Source organism: Aythya marila (assembly GCF_965140915.1).
Source record: "Aythya marila genome assembly, chromosome: 13".
NCBI classification, from domain to species: domain Eukaryota; kingdom Metazoa; phylum Chordata; class Aves; order Anseriformes; family Anatidae; genus Aythya; species Aythya marila.
The window spans coordinates 17,711,372-17,733,164 of NC_139054.1; the positions used below are offsets into that span (position 1 = coordinate 17,711,372).

Below are 21,793 nucleotides of genomic sequence, written 5' to 3' on the forward strand. Positions count from 1 at the left end.
AGCAAGGGAATTCAAGTTCACGAAGTAGTCTCCTTATGCCACCTCTACCCAGTACGACTTCTACTGTCAGTTCTTTTCTCCACCAAGTTTTCTTATCTAGCCACTGAATTCCTGTTTGACTTTGCTCTCTGGGCTCCTGCAGAAGTCTCCAGGATGTGCACGTGGGAGCCTGTCTGCACGCGTGTCTGCCCCACCATGCTCTGAACCTGACGAAGTCAGCCAGCTCAGAGGGGAGAGGTTTTAAAGATAACCAGGTTCCTAAAAGTCCTGTGAAAACAGGCAGGGTGTTTGGCAAACTCCCAAACACAGCTGAAGGTAGCATAAACCTGTGTTCAGATCCCCATTCTGCTGACGAGTACTTGAATTATTTGGCTTCCCTGGAGCACCCACACGCTCCGGGAGAGACCACCATGTGGCTGAACAACCCTGTGCACAGCATCTGTGGGATCCTCCTTAGTGCCAGGGGTGTAACAGCTGAGGGGGAAGCTGCTGTTCTACCAAACACGTTTGTCATCTCAGTGACAAAATTACATCCTAGTGATGGGAACGGAGCAAATATTACAGTGTCCACTTGTAGGATGGGAAAGTTAGAAATGCAAACTCAGGAAATAAGACACATGCAAAACTCTCATGATGCATGCATGCAAAAAATAATTAAAAAACGGCATCATCTTATGTCTATAAATTGAGCACCCTGCACCTCAGGGTCCTGCCTTTCCTCTGCCATCCTTCTATTCATCTCATGTATCCCTGTTGTAGGTATCCTCATTACAGCCCTGAGCAGCTTGTTCTGTAGGTCTGGTGAAATAGGACTTCATGCTAACAACTGAGCAACCCAGAGCTGTACAAGATGTTTATACTGTGCTTATCTCGATGGACCCTCCATCAGGATCTCTAAATGCCACTGCTTGACCATTTATTATTAACGGTAATAGGAAAATGACGACGTGTGCCACAGTTACACATCAGCAGGAGGGAAAGGAGCAATTGCTCAGTTCCCATCTTTACCTTCGATATTCCCTCCGTGCAGTGCCAGCGCCATCCCTGCTCTGCACATTGAAAGAGCTGGAGGAAGACAATGCTGCAAGCTCCATCACAAGCTTCCCCTTTACACCGCTGTCAGCCATGACAGAGCTTTGCAAAATCTATCTTCTGTCACATCAGCCTTCGCTGCTCACGGACTCGTAATCAGCCCGTGTTTTAGCATTACATCTGCCCACTCCATGAGCTCCCCCAGGCGCCTCACCCAAGGGCTGAGCTCCCAGGGCAGCAGCACCCCTCCCGTCCTGCCTCTGCCTCTGCTCCCAGACAGCACGGCTCCCCGCAGCAAGCCACTCCGAGTCGTGTTTTATCTTATAAAGGAAAGCTTCTCCTGCCTCATTTTTCTTCTTCTACCTTGCAGCCTCGTTTAGCTGGAAGATGCTCTGCTCCTCCTAATTAAAATCCAGAGTACTTGGGATATTTCTAACTCTTTCCCTGCGCTGTTGCATTCATCCTCATTAAATAATTAACTGCCACCTTTCGGCTGTACTGCAGCCCCCTACACAATGTTCACTGATGAATTATTTTCACTTGGCATTCAATAAGGATAGCAGCAATGTATCACATATGAATGCAGAGGCTTTTTGCCTTCTTTTATCTCTAAGGTGGCATTGCTTTAATTTTCAGGATAAATGTTGCCAGTTAGAAGATGCCATCTTTGTTCAGCACACCTAACTTTTTGGTGTAGATAACGCTGCCTTCTCCTTACCTCATCATTTGCAAGCAAATGCGGTGAAAACTAGATCTAAAGGGTCAACAAATTCAGTTTAAAGCAATAGTCAAATCTGTGTGTGAAACAAGGTATTAGAGAAAACGTTCCAGCAGCAGCAGCACTCGGCCTTTCCAGGCCCCTCCTGTGGGGACAAGCATCCCAGGCCCGTCCTCACCGTTTGGCTCCTCTGTTTCACAGGGCTCCCCTATGCAGATGTGGTGTAAACTACACACAGAATTAAATGTCTCCTCGCAGCCCCCCCAGCAGCCTGATCCTCTTCTTTCTCCTCCACTGATCTGAAACTCCTGGAGCTTCACTCCTTTCCGCTGTCCTTTCTCTGGACAGGAGGCACCCAGACGACTTCAGGTCAGACTCCCCTTCCACCCAGCACCTTCTCTGGGAGCGATGTTACTCCCAGTGATCCTTACACAGACGTACCTCTGGAGGTGAAAGGAGGATCTGAGCCGTGCCGGGCCTGCCCCCTCTGACTGCCTTAGGTTCAGTGCTCTGCAGGGTTCAGACTTGACATTAATTTATTGCACAGCAATCGCAGGGGGTTTGGAAGAGCAAGGCTGGATGCAAACTGCTGGGAGAGCACGAGCCATTGCCTTCTGTTCTCAGGTCTCCTGAGGCAACAGCACTTTGCTGAAAGGAAACACCGTGGTCCCACCACCATCACTACCTCCAAAGAAAACGTCCCACGTCACAGCGTCGGCACGGGACATGGGGAATGGGTTCGATTCCTTGCTCCACACACAGATCCCAGGTGACACCGGGAATGTATTTCAGTATTCCTGCCCCAGGGAACGGGGTGCCTTCCCCAGCGAGGGGGCGAGAGGAGCTGTACCAAGGGATGGGAGGAGATCAGGTGTGACTTCAGTAGCTTGCTTTGACTGGAGAAACACAGGTGGGCCCTGCACAGTCATCAGTGGCTTACCAAAGCAAGGTTTTATACGCAGAAGTGCTCAGACCCTACCTGAAAACCAAGGTATTACACTCCGGGAGCACGAACAGTGGGGGCCCCTGAGCGCAGCAGTGCCAGCACAAACCCCTGCCTGGGAAGGAGCACAGCACCACCTCCATCCTCGCATCCCTGCTGTCTGGGGAGCAACACAGCTCCTGCAGCTTTGGGCACGAACACACTGCCACGGTGTTTTCATGTTCTGTGCGCTCACACCAGCAGCAGGCTATCCCTATAAATCTGCAAGGCTGCAAAGCGTTGCACCCAGGGCGAGCAGCCGTCTTCATCACCTTCTGTGTTTATAAGCAGGACTCTCAAAAGTGTGTCTGTGAGTCTGCAAAGCTTGCATTCGCCAGCTGATGCCCTGACCCAGAAGCCGACCATGCGATGAAACCACCTCAAGGAGCTTGACCAGCCCAGTTAAATTTCCTCCATTTATTATTTCACCCAACAAAATTAAGCTATAACTCTTAGCTTTCTTTCCCTCCCAGCCACATTTAAAACCATGACTCTTCCATGCTTCCTAAGACTGCTCTGTCTGATAGTTAATTACGTCTATTTTTAATGTCACTGCCCATTTCCAGGAGGGGACGTTTCTGGATCTCCCTGTTTCTGCAAACATTTCGCACTGCACCTCCTGCTTTAGAGCCATGCCCTCAGAGAGGCACAAACCACCCTGCCAGCGGCCAGGGGAAGAAGTGACCCGAGCCGTTCTGGGAATCAAACCAGCAGGGATGGATTTTAAATCTGGCCTTTAAAAAGCATCCATTGAAAATTCATTTTGTTCCCAGAAGGAAACATTTGGGGAAGTGCTCTGCAGGGTGAACCTGACAGATCTGCCTGAGGCGTGGTCCAGCAGGTCACCGATGGCCGGGGTCTGTGAGGACACCTGGATTTACCCAGCCCCACGGCCTGCTCAGAGCTGGCCACCTGGAGCAGCTGCCCAGGACTGCGTCCAGCTGAACACCCCCGAGGATGGAGATTTCACAGCCTCTCTGGGCAACTTGTTTCAGTGTTCAACCATAACCACAGTTAAACAACAAAAACAACAAAAATGTTTAGCTTAAATTGTAAATTTCAACCCCAAATTCCCTGTATTTCAGTTTGTTCATGCTGCCTCCTGTACTGCGCTGGGCACAACAGACGAGGTCCCCGTGTCTTTTTCCTCTGAAGTGCTTTCCAGCTGGGTGACCCCAGTGCGTACTGGTGCACGGGGCTGTTCCTGCCCAGATGCAGCCCTCTGCGTCTCCCTTCCTTGACTTTCACAAGGTTCCTGTCCGTCCATTTCTCCAGACCATTGAGGTTTCTGCACCACACCATCTGCTGTGTCAATCACTCCTCCCAGTTTTCCATCACCCGCACACCGGCTGAGAAAGCTGCAGCCTGTCCCATCACCCCGCTCATCACTGAAGCGGTCAGACGCTGCTGGCCCCAGTGTTCAGCTCCTGGGCTACTCTGCGAATGACTGGCCTCCAGCGGGATTTCACGGCGCTGATCCTAACGCTTTGCGACCAGCATTTCAACCAGTTTGCAGTTCACCTCACTGTCCACTCACCTACATTGTGCTTCAGCAGATTTTCTCCGAGGACGTACCAAGGGAGGCTGTGTTAGCACCTCACTCGAGAAAATACCCACTGCTCTCCCTGCACCACCAAGCCTATCATCCCGAGGTAGAAGGCTGTCGGGATGGTTAACCATGACTTCCCCTTTGTAAATCCATGCTGACTACTTCTGGCCACAGAAGTAGTGTCCTTTATTGGTTTGGAAATGGTTTCCGGGAAGATTTGCTCCGCTAACTTCCCAGGCACCAAGGTGAGGCTGACTGGCACGTGCTTCCCTGGATCCTCCTTCTGGAGGACAGAAGGGCCCATCACTTTTTTTCCAGTTGTCAGGCAACTCATCCAATCACCATGACCTTTCAAAAATAATCGAGTGCCTTGCAATGCCATCAGTCAGCTCCCTCAGCACTCACGGGTGCTGCCCATCAGGTCCCATGACATTAAAAAAGAGGATTAAGTTTCCTTGATTCTGCAAATACATTAACTCAAGACTTACCCCATTCCGCCAATGCATTTTAAAGAATGCAACTGAAATGCTGTTTAAAAGATTCTCTCCATGACCACAACCATCAGGTTTTAAAACAAAGCCATTCTGCATCATCTATCACTGCAGAAGTGACAAGCACGAAAAGCCTTGCTCCTGTTCATGGAATGCAAGTGTATTAAAAAAAAAAAGTGTCAGGCATATTGCCTTCGCACTTCTGCAAATGTGTTTTGCAAAGCACGCAACTTCAGCTGTTTTTACTGCAAACCCAAAGCGAAACCCAAAGAAAAGGATTCCCCAACTTAACTGTAGAGGTATTTTTAAAAGGCAAGTCGCACAACGTGCGTGCATGTTTTACTGGCTTCCCAAAGACAAGAAGTAACTGACTGAACACCTCCTCCTCTTTTGAAACATGTTACTAGAGTAATTGGAACAGAAGGCTTTGGAAGGACTTTTAATTACCATGTTCTGCAACTGAAACAGAAAGAAAACAGAGGCAGAAAGTAAACACAGCAACGGACAGAAAGCAAGACAAAGGTGGAGCCACCCGTTCGCACTGCTGATACTTTACTTTTATCCCCTCCTCCTGGGAAGATGGAGCGCAGCCTGGCTTTCTTGTTCTTCTCCTCAGGGGCCATGGGGAGCGGTTTTGAACTGTGGTTTAGTGCTGAAGAATCGCGATTGTTGCTGTTCATTCTCAACGGTGGGGCTGGAGGTTTCTCTTCAATATCCAGACTATCGGACATCTTCAGCAGCCCTCACAGCCTCCTGCAAAAGCAGAACAGAAAGCATGCCTGTCAAGGGAGGATGCCAAGGCCGGTGTCCTAGGGAGGAGTGGAAAGAAAAAAGCCTTCTGCTGGAATAAGGAAGCCTGTCTGCTAGAGGGTTGCTCTGAATAAGGTTACTGTGTTTGCTATAAATACATGCAGTGACTAATTCCTAAAAATCATTGTACCACTTCAAAAATAAAGTTTTTTTTATCCTTCATAAAGTCTTTTTTTTTTTTTTTTTTTTTTTAATATTTACAACTTTTTTTTTTTTATGCAATTGCTTACAAACCAAACTTTCCTCTAGAACCAGACCTCCAAAGCCACGTTCACATGACTTACTAAAACTGTCTTGTACTAGCGGACCACTTGTCTGATATAAGAAAGAGGGTGGATGCTGAGCTGGTATAGATAGCAAGCATTAAGATCTGTTCCCTCCCCACTTTGTGTTTGCAGAGGGTTTACTCTTGAGAGTGGGGCGTTTCAAAAGGAACCATCTTGCCAAAGGAAATTTATTCAGAAGCACCGATTAAAAATATTTTTGCACATAAAAATGAGCAAAGCATTGGCTTTAAAATCAGTCAAAACCTAAGCAGGAAAATGATCACACCCTGAAAACATTCAAGTCTTCCTCTTTCTGTCCTGTTCCCACATGGGTACTGCAGGGTTGTTTGTGGCACAGCTTTGAGCACAGCACCATACAGTCCTGAGCATGGTACACCAGAAGGAAGGGATATGCACAGCCTTCTGTTGACCCCCTGAGAACAGGGTTACTGATCTAAGGAAAAAAAAAAAAAAAAAAACACCCAGAAATTGTTATACAAGATTTGCAAGGTGGGGAAACACAATGCAGGTACTGCTTTTGAAATTCCTGATCTTTCCAGTGTATCCTAAATATTAAAATTCAAGCCTGGATTAGCCAGCTGGTTTAACAAACAACCAGCGCTTGGTAAAATGAACTCCGACTGTTTTAAGACCTGAAAATAGAGTATGATTTCAAACAGATCAGATGTGATGTGGGCTCTAGTGCATATTTTTAAAGGTTACAATTCTCCAAGCACCTTGCCTTCCAACCCCTCCAAAATGAATGTAGCTCCATTTAAGGAAGGCACATGTAGGCCACTGTGCTTGTCGGATGGATCCTCCCGTGTGCTGATTCACAGATAACACGTTAGTGCAGTCAGCAGCTCCTCTCTTCAATCTGAGATGAGGCAACTCATGTTTTTAGCTGCAGAAGTCATAGCTTTCTTCAGGAGCATCAGCCAAAGACAGTGACTGTCACACAACAGGGTCCTGCATCTCGATGGGTAGCAGCACCGCTGTGCTCACATCAGTCAGGTAAAGCTGCCTCATTTTTTTTTTTTTTAATTTTTTTTTTTAATTTTTTTCCACGACTGAGGTTAAAGCTCTCTAGAATAGCATTTACTTTGATACAGCTGAAATTTTGCCAGGATTTCCGTCGGATATATTAATAGGGGATAATCAAACCCACGTTGCCTTACTTGAGAATTCCTTCCGTATAAACACTAAATGACCAACTGAAAAATGGTTTTACTCTAGCCTGTTTTTCACGATGACGTGGGCATTTTAGTCTTTGTTACCATTTTCAAATTACTGCACATAAACCAATCATTTTATTTTTTATTTTTTTTGAACTACTTTATTTATGTTTTTAATTTCATCTAGACAAGATCCCATAATGACAGATCTGGGATTAAAAGCATCTGCCTAATGATAAGAACAATACAGGAAACATGCTCCTCACATCTCCGTCTTGCACTAGTCCCTGGGTCTACAAAGCTGGGCTTCTGAACGTCTTGATCCCCAAGGGATCCCAGGCTCTGTCCCCAAGGTCACACAATTGATAACCCCACCACAAGCTGGTCCAGCCCTCTCCCCAGCACGCACAGCACAAAGCAGGGATCCCGAGGTCTCGATTCACCAACACATACCTAAAGACATCACCAACGCCCATCTGCTCACCGCCCTTGGGGGAGCAGTTTGTATGAGCACTCTTCCCAGCTGACTTCATCAACTGGTTTGTGTTCAATTAGTGATCTGAGTTAACTGGGCAGGCCTTGCCTTCAGAGAGTTCGGGAGACCTCAAAGAATTGCTCCACTGGCAGATCAACAAAGTGTTCACCAGCCAGAGGGGATGTCTACCACTGGTCTCAAGGCCGCTGTGGACTGCTAGCCCTTACCTCCAGCTGAGTTTTCACCTCCACTAGAGGTGAGGCTGAACCTCAGGCACCCACCGACCAGCTGGTGGTCCCCAGAGCCTCGCCTTCGTGCCTGGAAGCGTGGAAGAGATCACGCACCCTAAGCTAACCAAGTTGTGTGCTGGAGGCAGCTGGCAGACAGAAAGATGCTTTTGTCGCTTGGAACACATCACTGGGAAAGCACAGAAGCAACGGGCACAGAAAATCCTGGTCCACTGGCATGTGTCGGGTCCCCACAAGAGGGCTCTGCTGACACAGCCCAGCCACCCAGGTAGAGACCTACTGGGAGACTGGCTGTGATGGCAGAGGAATAGGGCTCAGCTGCCTATGGCAGCACGTATGTGGGCAACAACGTGCTTTGTACCATCAGGGAGTAGCAAGAGTTATGCCTAGGCGAGGGTTTGTGCTGATCTGGTTTTCAAGTACAGACTAGCCTACTTATCTGGAGAACTAAACGCTTCTGTAGATTTAGGTCAAACAGTTAACGCTAATGATCTTTGTGATTTTATCCTGAAATGCATGAGAGTTTCCAGTAACGAGGAAAAAAGAGCCAGCATTGAAAAGGACTGAAGGGTAGGGAGGACTGCCCAGCAGAGCCATGGTGCTCCAGAAAGCCCTTTGCCAGCAAGGCTCTGCATCTGCAGCATCTTCCAGCCTGCACCATCGCCGTGCTCTGAGCAGGCAGACATCCTGCAGCCATGCCACTGGGATGCTTTTCTTTTCTCTCCCAACACCAAGCAATCCCCACAGGCTTTTATTTGCTCTTTAACCCACCTACAGATACTTCTCCGGTGCCAAAGACAGCCTTCGCTCCCCAAGATCATCAGCGTGAGGGCAACCACAGAAGCAGCAAAGCACGCCTTCAGCTTGTTATCAAAAGCAAGACATTTATTCTGTGAAGTCTATTATCTGGCACAAAGCTTCAGCTGCCCTCAGAATGGGACAACTGTATCCGTCACTGTATCTGTTTGTAAACAATGCCAGTCTGCTGAAATAGGTCCTCCCATGGGATTTCGTTCCACAAAGAATACCATTAACGGTTTCTGGCCCAATTTGCCTATGATGTAATTATTTCCAAGATCTTGAAAGGAACACTATATTTTGTTCAGAGCTGTTTCAGGCTCAGTTTCAAGAACTGTACAAAGCTCTTTTATTCACATCTAAACCAGAAGAAAGAAGAGGGGGGAAGATAGCCTGAAAGGTTTAACGGTTGATATTAACTTCCTAAAGCTGGTCTAAAGGAAAACTAAAGCAAACCACAAAGCAATACACACTGAGAGACTTACAATTTATGGTTTTCCTGATCAGAGCCCATCTGCTCTTCCATTCATTCTAATTTTGAGAATTTCCATACACCAGTGCATCATGGCACAATAAGATACACTGTCATATTTAGTGTTTTGTACCGATTTGCTCCAACTTTGAGAAAACCTGCAAAGAATGGAGGGCCAAGGAGCACAGAAGCAGCACATAATCCACTGAAGACCTTCTCCTAAGAAGCTATTGAAAGCAAGCTTCTAGGCAAGACAAAGAAAGAAAGAGAAAACTCAACCTCCCACCTGTATCAGAATTGCAAATTCTAGGAGAACAATACTGAATTTGTAGAGTAAGGTACTCCACACCCAAAAGATTGCAAAACCCACAAGACTGACTGAAGGGAAAGGAGCCCAGGGTCTCTGAGCTAATATTCCACAACTCTTGCAAATCCAGGGAGCCATCACAGTGTTGGTTTTCACTCGTGTCACATTTTTTAGAATCCTCCTGCAGCCCTAGGGAGGAAATTTAAAATAAAAACAGCACTGAGACTGCAGAACAGTTCTGTGGAGGAGTCTGCGAGGGCCTGGCAAAACCTCCCAGCAGACCTGTGAAACACTGCACTCTGCTTCTGAGGGCTGTGACAGCACACCTCCCTGAGCACTTTGCCATCCTGTGCCAGAGCTGCAGCAGCCACCCTGGTTGTCCTCAGGGACAGCTTTTGGAAGGGCCCAGCTCATGCTTGCCACAAGGGTAGAGTGCACAATCATCAGGATTTTCTCACCTCGTTCTTCTAAGACCCCATCAGAGCAGCCAAGGTGGTGCTGGTAACCCTTTTAAAATAAACTGGTAAGACAGTAACATGCAAAGGCAGATGCCCAACACCTATGTCCAGAGAAGGCTCCTTACAACAGCCAAAGGCTTTAAGGGAGTACTTACGGAAGCAGACTATTCTACTGAAAACACAGCAACAAAAACAAATTCAAGTACGTTAGCTAGGGCTTCATGGCCAAGTGGCAAAACTGAAATTAAATTCGCAACCAGGTTGGTGACTTCAACACAACTATTACAGGGTCAGGGAACAAATTCAATGTCCCTTTCATTCCACCCCACCCCTTCCTACCGTCAGTTTTGTAAGGGTAAAGACAAACACGGACTTTAAATACAGGGCATTCAGCTTCTCCATGACTCAATTCCCCCTCTGCAAAAACCTGTCTTAGAATATTTTTTGCATCCAGTTCTTGCCAAGTTATGGAAAGGAGATGAAGATACTTAATGCACCCAAATGCCTTCAGAACACCACACACACACACACAAAATTGGTTCAATTCAGTTCAAGTTCAGAGCAAAATCTCGTGCTGGGCCTTTATCCCAGTCAGCTCTTCACCCGTGTGTATCTGGGGAATACTGTTTGCAGATAGGTCTTGAATAGCTTTCTTAGGTTAGTCACGTTATTTCCAAGTCTGCAGCATTCAGACATGACTGGTTCCAATTAAAACTCACAAAGAGCATCCTGTTTGCAGAGACACTGGGGTTCATTTTCAAAGCCTCAGAGATACTATTGCAGCTTGTGATGCAGCAAAACTGTTTCTAAGATCCCTCGACTGGAAGGAGCCATGCCAATATTCAGGCAGTAGCTTTGCAAATGTAACTTGAAGACGCAATGCTCTTTTTTTCCCCAGAGCTCTTTGTTTATAAATATACTTCCTGCAAAAAGCGATTTTATTACTTAGCTGTATGGGCCAAAGTCTGCTCCCAGCAATAGGCATCCGTTTCCCAGAAATCAATGGTGTTGTAACCGAGAAGGATTCTTTCTAGGTACTGAGTACCAAGATACTCTGTTAAATATTAGCTGAAGGTATTTACACAGTACTTTCCAGTGCAGTTGCTGGAGGCCTGTATCTGTTTTTCTCCATCCACGTGTTCATTTGCAGCCCTTTTAAAGCTCATTTGGAAGCGCAGCTGGTGAGCTGCACAGAGCAGATGCAGTCAGAGTTTCACTACTGCCATGTGAGAGGCTTGCTGCCTTCTCCCCAAAATGTGGGTAGGGTGAAGTATGGCCCTGAGGTGTTTCTGACAAGGGCCACCATGCTCGGCATCAGCCAAGGCAGGGCTGTTGGCCAGGGCCTACCACGCACAGGTGCCATGGGACAGCAGTTCCTCGCCTCTGCTAACTGCCCTGAAAAACGGCAGTGTTCACACAAACTATGGGGGGAATTACAGCCCTAGAAACCCTAAAAGAAATGCCTCACTGCCATACTGCCTTTCACAGGACTGTCTCAAAGCACAATACACACATTTGCCAACTAGGCCTCCGCGCTCCCCTCACAGGCAGGTAAACAAGCGCTGGGCTGAGAAAATTATTCAAACGCAGTGATTTCTTTGATGAATGTACTCCCTGTTTCTGTTTGCAAACACCCTGTATGCAGCTTATGATTTCCTCCAGTATATTCAGAAGTTACTCTCTGAAACTTGTGACAAGTGACTCCTGGCCTCTGAACAGGCCTGCATAAGCAGCTCGCTGTATGCAGGCGGTATTCTGAATTCGGGTTGTATCCAGGCAAAACTACCCTGGTCACAGGGACTTGTGGCTGTTTCCTTTCTGAGATGGGATAAACACAAGGCTGAGAATCAAGTTTCTGTTATGAATTGCAGCATTAAGAGTTTTACTAAGTGACTCACTAATACTGGTTTAAAAGTCCCTCTTGACAGTTCATTTGCAGGAATAATGTCAAATAAATGAACAAAAGGATGGGAATGCAGTAGCAGTCAGTTTAATGGTCTTATTTTACTAAACATTTCTTCAGATTTAAATTATTCTGTCCTTTGTCTGGACCCCAAGAGTCCCCCCAGTTAAGTTGCTAAATGCTGGGAGCAGACTGAAGCAGTGGAGTCTGTCGAAACTCATGAAAATAACCTGCAAACGCTTTGCTTTCTGCTTAATTCTCATTTCGCAGAATTTTTCAATAGACAGCCTTCCAGGATCTCTTCCCTCCAAACCCTTAGCCTACCTAACTGCACTTCTTTCAACAATTTTGTTGGCCCTTTCTTTACAAACTGCCAACGCAACAAGATGCAGCACTTGGCAAAATGCACCTTGCTTGTCTCATGATGTCCCTTCACCCGACCCGCTCCAGGCACCGCTTCCCTCGTGGCAGAAGCTTGCTGCTGCTCTGCAGACTCCTAGCACCCAGTCCCACTAAAAAAGCCGCGTGCAAAAAGCAAAGTATGGGCTTTTTTCCATCATGAAAGCCAGGGATGTTCAAAGCTCGGCATAAGTTTACGGGCTGTGCTTATGCAGCACTTGAGTGCACAAGGTAATATCAACAAGGGCACCGAGGCTTCGATGTAGCAGCGAAAAAACAGGGAGAGCAAACTCTGCAGCCTGCCGGGATGGGGCTGAGGCCCGACCTTTTTGCTTTGTGGGTGTTTTAATCACGTCAAAACAAAAGAGATCCGCTTAACCCACACTCACACTGGGGTCCTGGCTACTCACTAAACCGCATGAGCTTTGGGATGGTTCCGTGACCTGTGAGGGGAAGGAGTGAGGGCACAGAAGCCGCCTTCCACACTGAAACCGGATCTGGGCGTTCGCTAATTAAGCCTCACAGCAGCCCAGGGAGTGAGGCAGTACACTCCAGTGGGTGAAGCGAGTGCAGCAGGGCACAAGAAGATGGCCAGAAAAATGGCCGCAGGGCCACCGACAGCACAAACCCACTGTGTATGGCTTTTGAAATGTTAAGAAACGCACTTTGAGGTAACTCCCAGGATCAGAGAAGGAACTTAGCTTCCCCTGACAAAGGGAAGGGCTGCGGGTGGTGCATGCCAGCAGGCCAGGGCTCTGGGACTCCTCTGCCACCCAGCAAGAGCCAGCGGGGAGCTCCCAGCCTGCAGGCTGCCTCCTTTAAAAGTATTGGTAAACATTTCCCTGAGGCTGATGAGAAGCAAGGAATTAATACCCAGAAAAGGCATTCAGATGTGAGGAAAACCCAAAATTCTTACCGCTCCACCCCTTTTGCTTTCTATTTACACAGCTGAAGGGCTCCGCAAAGCAGAAGAGGATGTCTCCGAGCCAGTCGTGCCTATCAGATATCTCCCGCTCCACCAGCTCGCATCCCTCGTCCTTGCCTACACACGAAAGCTTCTGTGCAAAAATGAAGTGCAGATTTAAGTTGTTGTAAATGCACTGAAGTAATTGTCCGTATGGACTTCATTATTCTTACTTCAGAGCTCACGTCTCAGATTCACTTCTGCTCACTAAGAGGAGTCAAAATTAAGCCAAGAAAGGCTACTTACTGGGGACGGCTACGTCACAGCAGCAGTAAAAACCGCATCACTTGGATTAAAATAGCCACGACAACAATTTGAGTTTGCAACTTCAAGTCTGTCCTGAAGCACTGCCCAGGACCACAGCCACCAGAAGCCATCCCCTCCGTAAGCCACGCAGGGAGAGATGCTCACAAGCAGTCCGCTTGCCATGAATTCAGCACGTGAGCGTGGCAATGATCCTGCCCAGGCCCCTTCCTTCTCACATCCCCAAAGTGCTTCCAGCTCACACTTTCTTACCAACGTCTGGAAAAACTGGGAGGCTTTGGAGCAGCGTCTCTGCAGTGGCTTAACCAAAGGGCTGTGACGATGCTGGGGAAAGGCAAAGGCTCACAGCAATCCTCAGAACCCAGAGCCGGGCTTCTTCCCTGCACCAAATCAGAGCAAGCTTGCAAGCATCCTTCCCATACTCTCCTCCCTTTTATCCTCTCTTCCTCATTTCTTGTGCCTCTCTAGTGTGCATGCAACTGGGGCTTGTGTCCCACTCACAGGCACAGCACCACGTAGCACCTGTGGGGAAGGCTGACAGCACCATGAGCCACAAGCAAGGGGCCTTGAACTGGGCCACTCTCCAGCACAGCTTTGAAACCCCTGCTACACTTGGGCTAAAAGAAAAGTCATCGATCTGGGCAGAGAAGACATCACGAACCGTGTTTTGGCAAGTTTAAGCTTGCTCCCACTGCTGTTCTCTCTCTCGCCATTATAACTACACCCATGGGAGCTTCTCCTTGCTGGGACTTCCATAATAAAGTTCAATGTATATATAAAGCCCCTGACTTTGTACTTTCTGGGCACCCTAAATTCCTGCTGAACTCCAGCCAGTGCATTAGGACAGCCTTTAATAAGCCAGTTGGCATCTTGCCTGTGATGGTTTTCATTTTGTTTATATATATAAAAAAAGAAAAAGCATCAAACAAGGTTTGGAAGAAGAAAGAGAGGGGGAAAAAGGAGAAAAAAGGACCAATTTCCCCATTCCTCATATTCTCTGCGGGGCTGGTGCTTTCTCTGCCCTTCCACAGTTTTCTCTGTGCTTGCCACTCTCCCAGAAGATGTGCCACGACAAACACGAGCAGGACAGACGTGGTGTTGAAGCACTGCCCATGCCCCACTGAACACCCACAAACCAAAGCAGCAGCCACTGTGCGACCGTGGGAGAGCCGAGGGAGCAGGAATATAATGCCAGTAAGAGTAGGTGAGAGCCATTTGCCCTTTTCCAGCACCTGCCAGGCACCTTTCAGCTCATTTCGCCTCTGCAATCCCTGGTTTGTGAGCTGAGGATCGTAGTAAACAATGTTATTTAAACCCATGTGACAGAGGAGGAGAAGGATGAAGCAGACATCTAAAAGACTCACCCGAGGCCCAGGACTGCCAGCCAGAGCTGGGAGGGGAACCCCACTCGGAGAAGGAACAATACAGGACAGGGAGCGCATCGCCAGCTCCGCTCCTGGGGCTGGAGACAAAGTCCCCTAATCAGGGGAGCATGGGGCCAACTTCCAGGTGTCCGAATGCCAGAAGCGGAGACTGGCACTGCCACACAGCCTGTCCCAAGACTGCAGCGTGTCACGTTTGGAAGGACACAGCTCCTGCCTGCAGGTAAGGAGTGACTGAAGCCCGGCTGTCACAAGCCTTTCGCCCAGGAGGTGGATGCGCTCCAGATTCTGCATCATCTCTTTAGGGCACTAGGGCAGGAAGGCGTTCACATCCCCGTTCGCCTCCCCAGGGACAACGTTTTGCCTTTTATTCTTGGCCAGGCCTTTTATTTACAGCTGACTAGCTTCATATATCTAATATTCGCCTGCTACGTTAGTGATCTTATCGCGCGTAATGGCCTGACTGCCTCGGGGGCACCGCGGGGCCGAGGCAGGCGGAGGGGAGCACAGCGGCTGCTGTGCGCTCGGTTCCAGGTGCCTGCTAGACCCCGGCTTCAGAGCACAAGGCTGGGAAGACCACGAGAGGAAACTCAAATGCTGTTCTTAAATAGGTCAGGGGAGAAATGAAACCCACACGCAGAAAGCAAAACAAGAGCCCCACGCTGAAGCTGCTGTTTTCTCGGCTACAGACCAGTATTTTTATCTTGTCATAGGGCTCAGCAATTAGCGTTGCTCCAAACACAAAGCAAACCCTCTGTCCCAGAGCAGTGCCCTGTTCCCACTTCTTGTCTGACTCCGCATCACAACAGGCAGGCAGTTCTCTGTCCTCTGGCCACCTACACGGAAATAAAGGGGTTCAGGCACCACTCACACCTCCTCTGTGCTTGTCTGGAGCCTCCTGCCTACAGCCAGCACCCCGTGGCCAAGAACACGGGGCCTGCACAGGATGAAATGACCTCCCCCAAAGGTGGTGGGATCCAGGCGTGAGGGCATCCCAGCCTCAGTCACCAGATGGGAGAGCTCCTGAGCCAGCAGGGACCATTGGAGTTCTGGAAACGTGTCCGTGCTACAAACGGCAGCTGGAGCAGCCAGCAGGTATTACACACGTCTGTGTTTCATTCTTGTTCCCTGCACCTTTCCAACAGCACAAACCACGCAGCCACTCTGTGCAGGCCAAGAAGCTTCGTCTGAAGAACCTGGGAGCGCCCTTACAAGTCGCTGATGCCAAAGGACACGGGCATCTTCTGATGGGAGCAGACAAGCGCCAAGCTACGTCTGTTCACAACACATCGGCGTGCCCCTGTCTCTGCGCAGAGGGTGCAGAAGCAGCAGTACCTGCTCCTTTGGAAGGGAAGCACCTCCACTGCTCAGTACGTGATTCTCCAGCAGCCGGAGGTCCTCACGCAAAACCCTGCAGAAGTCCGAACTCCCAGAGCAGCAGCTGACACTGATGCAATCCTCCGTCGGGTCACAGAAAGCAGCATAAATAAGAAACCATCAAAAAGCATAGAAACAAGTAAACAAACAAAAAAAAGCGAGGGAAGAAGAGGAAAGAGGACAACAGGACCCAAAATAGATTCCATTTAGAACAATTTCAGGCCTTAAAAGTAAATTGGAGTAAATTAATGCAGGATTTTACACGGTATGAAATGAATATAGAATAAACGTGTGGTTTATAGCTGCTCGGAGGGCTGTAGCCAGCTCACAGGGTTCCTGGTGCCAGGCCACCAGGCTCACCCACCCCAGGTGCCGTCCCAACAGCCACACGGCAGCCACTGCTAACGTAGGTGGGAGATGGTGCCTGTGTCTCCACATCTATCAGAGACCTTCAAAGAACCTAATCAAGAGTCAGTTTCGTTTCAGAAACATGACAGCCCTCACGCTGTTGGCTGGCACATACTACATGCAACAGGGTCAACAACCTGGATGGCACGTGAGGAAGAGAAAGAGACCAAGTCCACAAAATATCACCAAGGTACAGAGAAAATAGGAAGCGCAGAGGCAAGGGGGAGCATTAAACTGCTGGAGGTGCTGGACTGATGAGGAGAAAAAGGTCAACAGAAGCACAAATGGAGCCTGTACACTGATCTGTCCTTGAGGAGGAAAAGAAAAGGAAAATGGAGGTGAAAGTGGCAGAAAACTATGAGAAACGAGCAAGACGCTGTTGCCAGGGACAGTGTCTAAAAAAAACCACTACAAACCCAAGAACAGCTGATGTATTGTTTGATCTCAGACAAAATGGACCTGTCTGAAGGCACTACTGTCTGGGCAAAATCACGAAGCAGAGAAAAGAGTCAATGCTTCGGTTACAGAGCTGTGCACCACAGGGTCCAGCTGTGACCCTAGAGGTACTCCAGGTCCCCTGGAGAAACACCCACCAGCCTCAGACCCCCAGGCCTTACCATGAGGGGCTGTGAGGCTCCAGCCCCAGGGAAATGCCTCCAAACATCACAGCCACCGAAGCAGCCGCTCAGCATGGAGGAGAGGATAGCATTTGGAGGGAGAGCGTGGTCAGAGGAACCCGGGGAGCACGGAGACAGATCGCCTGGAGATGCAGCTCCCCAGGACGTAAATATCGAGGTGACTGAGGATGCTCCTGTGCACAGCAGGGTCCCTGCAGCACGGCCTGGGCAGACAAGCAGGCTGGCGATGGGCAGGGCCCGCAGGAGGAGCTGCCAGCCGTCCGACAGCCACGTGCGCCGCGGTGCCACCACACCAAAGAGCACCCTGATTGCGGCTGGATTGCAGGGCCAGCTGCGGTGCTAGGAGGCGATCGCAGAGTAGAGAAATGCCACCACACGTTGGAAATGCAGAATTAAAATTGCTCTGAGGTCAGTGGGCAAACAGGAGCTGTTGGTTAAAAAAAAACAAACTCACGAAACCTGAGGTGTTCTCACTTCATGCTGACAGGGGCTGACACACAGAGCCACGCGCTGCTTGGCAGCAGGGCCGTGCAAATATGAAGCCATGAACGTACTTGACGACAAAATATTATCACTGCCATCAAAATTTACACCCCTTTGAGGCCGTAGAAGACAAAGGGCTTTGATTGCAAAACTGGAACAGCCAAAAGGAGACCAGGGAACACACTACCAGTGGAAGCACACTAGCTCACAGGTCGCACAGGCTGGCTGCGATCCACGAATCGCCACCGACTGAGCCTGTCCCCAGTGAGGTTACACCCTGGCCCTGTGTCCACCCCGAGGCTGGTTAAAGAAATCTGTAGAGCAAAGGAGCCGGCGAGGCCCTACAGCCTCCATGCCAGCCCTCCAAGGTACGGGAACACCCAAGGCAGTGCTGGGGGACCCAGAACTGCCACCCAAGGGTCCTCGGCAGCATGGGGTCACCCCGTGGGTCCCACCCCGCAGGAAAGGCTGCCCAGCAGCATTTTGTCAGCTCCTCCCCAACCCTCAGCCTTCAGCAGATGCCTGCTTTTCCCTGAGGTACCCAAGTCCTACAGGGAAGCCAGGAGCCACACCGAGACGTAACCCTAAGGGCAGCAGCTACCGGGAGCTGGGACCCAGCCCAGTGAGCAGCCGGTGCCTACCAGGTCACAAGGGACACTCACCTGCTCAGACAGAAGAGGAGCCACCAGCGCCGCTCCCTGCAGTGGGACATTTCCATCCCCACCTTGCCTCGGGTGGCACGGGAGGCTCCAGGCGATTTCAGAGTGCCGCAGGCTGTAATACAACTCCACGCCAGGCCAGAGGACAAGAAGGAACCACTGCCTTCCCTCTGCAAGGCTCCATGTCACGACAGCCCAGCGATGTCCTCAGAGCTTACGCTGACAGCATGCACCTCCGCCAGCCCTTCTCGTCAGTGTGCCACGGCCCCAGGCCACACAAGTCACAGCAACCAACAAGATTTGTTGACGTCCCGATCTGTGCTCGCCCAGCTCGGCAGGTCAGAGACCTGCCTCACCCCAGGGCAGCACACAGACCTGGGCTAGGAGAAATGACATGGAAAACTAGCCAAAGGTGTACTGCAGCGAGTGTTCAGCGGGTTTTTTCTCCCCCATTGTGGTGGATTTCAGAGGGAAGTCTAAGAGCAGCCTCTGTGAAAAAGCCATCCCGTTTGTTTAGTCTCCACACCTGGAAGAAAGCATCCTCCCACTTTTAAGACTTGACGGTTCTTCTGCAAAATTAATCATTCCTTGCATCTCAAACAGCTCTTGTTTGCCATCAGAAACAAAATAAGGTAATAAAACCTTGGTGTACCAGAAAAAAGCAAATATTTACCTTGCATTAAACAAAATTCTCCCAAGGTACAGGCACAACTGTAAACAGAAGGCAATCCTAGGAAGAAAAGAGATGGTAGAAGCTGTTTGCAACTACACACCTCAAAGCCAGAAGGGATGTGAAACTGGATCTCCTCTCTTCATGAGTAAAGAAAATTGTCACAAAGAACCACAAATTATTTATTAAAGGGAGTATGACACCATGGGAAAACAAAATAAAACCTAAAACAACCTAGATGCAGACACTTCTATCAGGAGAAACCAGATAACAGCACGGGGAAGACAGCTCTTTCCTCTATTATCATTTAATTCAATTCTGCTTATCAGCGTTACGGCTACAAGTGCAAGGACCTCAACACATTCAGAGCCTTACTCAATCCCCAGCGAAGTCAGGGAACAGACTCCAGCAATGCAGCATCAGGTTTCCCCGGGCCCTTCCAGCCCGAGGAGCCGGACACTCCTTTAACAACCACCTCAATCCCACTTCCCTGCCTTTGCGAGCAAAACATCCCCGCTGCCCGCCCCCTCTGACTCAGTCCGGCTCTTACAAGGAACCAAATTGTCCTCCTGCTCCACGTGAAGCCAAGCCCCAAGGCTCAGCACGCCGAGAGCGGGCTGCCTGCCACGCTGGGGCCAAACACCGAGGTGCCAGCAGTGAGAGCCTCGTGCCCAAGGATGTGTGAAGGCAAAGCCCGGGCCCCCTGCGGGCAGCAGGGACGTCCTGCCGTGCCCTCGTTAGACAAATCACGCGTTGGTCTGCAGAGCCAGGACCGTGATCCTGGGCTTTCAGCTGCCAAAAGCCGAGCCTCGGCCTCTCGGCCTAGAGGAGAGAAAGGCCAGCAGGCCGCAGAGCGCCACGCAGCCTGTGCTCTGCAACCAGGCACCGCTCGGCCGCGGCCAGGGAAGCTGAGCAGAGCTCACCTGAGCTGGCCAGAAGGCAGGCACCACTCTGCAAGGAGCTTGTAAATGAGGAAATCAGTGCACAGATTAAGTTACTAGTCCAAATCATCCTAATAAATTTATGGAGGCAATACCAAGATAAACAAACGCCTGCCACCACCTGTCCCTGACGTCCAGCCCAGGAGCCCAGCTCCTCTTGCTGTCCAGCACTCACCACCAGCAGCTGTGAGCTCCCCAGCCCAGAAACACAACCCCAGCTCCCAGGCTCTGTCCCTGTACACGCAGAGCCTGATATTGCACATCTACCATCTGGATTCCATCCACAGAGCGTCTCCTGCACTCCAGAGAGGAGCAATCGCTGCCAGCTGCAGGCAGTGCCAGCACAAGCTTTTGCCCTGGTGTTCCTGCACTCGTTAGCTGCCCACCAACCACAGCGGCCCAGGGCAGATAAAGATCTACGGAGAATGAGCGTTATCACCCCTCTTTCCCTTGTGTAAAACCACAACATCCCTGAACAATCAAGTCTGTCTGCAGCACTGCGTCCTACCTGCCAGACGTTACAAAGGTGAGCACTCTCAGCTGTGTTTACCTCAGTATTTCGGCGTTCAAGCACCCTGCCCGTCTGCACAGGCAGCTCTACCTGCACACCAAACCTGCCTTTGCTACAGGCACTGCCCCTCTGTCCTTGCAGCCTCCCCAGCAGCTGTGTTGATACTTTCACAAAACTGATCCGTCCTGCTGCTGGTGTCCCCATCGTTTCTGTTCCTCTCCAGGGGAGCTGAGGGCCTTTAAAAACGTGCCTTTCAGCATCCACATGGGATCCGAAATGAAAAGGGCTCTCCCCACCCTGCCTCCCTGCGGAGAAGTGCCAGACACCTGATGTTCCCTGCTCTGTGACCGACTCACCGCGGGGACGCTGTCCAGCCGCACAATTACGACGTGCCTCAGCTCCCTCCCTGCTCAGCCGCTGCAATGCCGCTGTAACGAAGCCTCTTCAGGGCTCTGCCTCCCTGCGGACACACGGCAATGCAGGGGACACAGGCCACGCTCCTGGGACAGCCCAGGTCTCTGGTTGGACCTGGCCATGAATTTTTCAGCGAGTTACATGTCAGCAGCTTGCACGAGAGTCTTGTCCCAGGAGCGTGCCACTGTTCAGGAAGGCTCCATCAGAAGGTGCTGCCTCTGGACGAAATGGAGGAACTGGCGTTTCCCATCCCTTAGGCAGCAGCTGGCCCCCTCCCAGGGACCCCGTGCAGGTTATTAATTAGCTAATGGCTGGGGAGGGCTCGGAAGAGGTAGAAGGTGAGCTGTGGCCGTTATTTTCCATTATTATCATGGCTCTCTGACAAATGTGCCCCAGGCAGTTTGGATCTGCCCTTCCCGTGAATCTGTGATGCTGGACCGAACACCAACCAGTGCGTCCAAGCACAGCATGCGAGCTGTAGCAAGCGAGCAACCATCCTGGCCTAGGAGCTCCTCAGAGGGCTCTGGGGAAGGAGGGCGCCGGGCCCCATGCTCTTACCGTGCACGCAGCCGCGGGATGCTCTGCAAAAGCCCTTCTGCCAAATGCAGGACCAGGGGACCCTGGCAGGAGGGAAGACGTGCCTGTCCTACACCTCCTGCATCTGGTCACTTGGCCCCAAGTGCCACTGAAGGGATCCGGGCACACGTTCGTGCAGCTTGGCCTCACGGTAGCTCCCACCAGTGAGGAGGAGACACCAGGACTGGGAGCTACTCCCCCGCCTGCCTTCCTGCCTCCTCATCCAGACTGAGGCCGCTGAAGACACTGGCCAGACTCTCCTTAGGAAACATTTTATTATGATTTAAGCTTTGATGCCAACGCATTTAAAGCAGGCCCAGCTCTTCCAGCAGCCAGCGGTACTTAATTTGACAACCCAGCTGCACAAAATGGACTGGAGCAAAGTCTGGAATTTGCTCGAGCACCCTGACACCCAGTCGTCCA

General features: G+C 50.1%; 1 protein-coding gene across 2 annotated transcripts in view; it reads right to left on the reverse strand.

The window, feature by feature from the left end:
- Positions 1-21,793, reverse strand: part of PAK3 (p21 (RAC1) activated kinase 3) — an 87,944-nt gene that overhangs the window by 29,735 nt on the left and 36,416 nt on the right. For both annotated transcript variants that reach the window (XM_082770992.1, XM_082770991.1), the window contains exon 2: positions 5,329-5,525. In XM_082770992.1, the coding sequence (XP_082627118.1) occupies positions 5,329-5,503 (175 nt within the window). In that variant the 5' untranslated portion in view covers positions 5,504-5,525. The remainder of the gene's footprint in view (positions 1-5,328; positions 5,526-21,793) is intronic.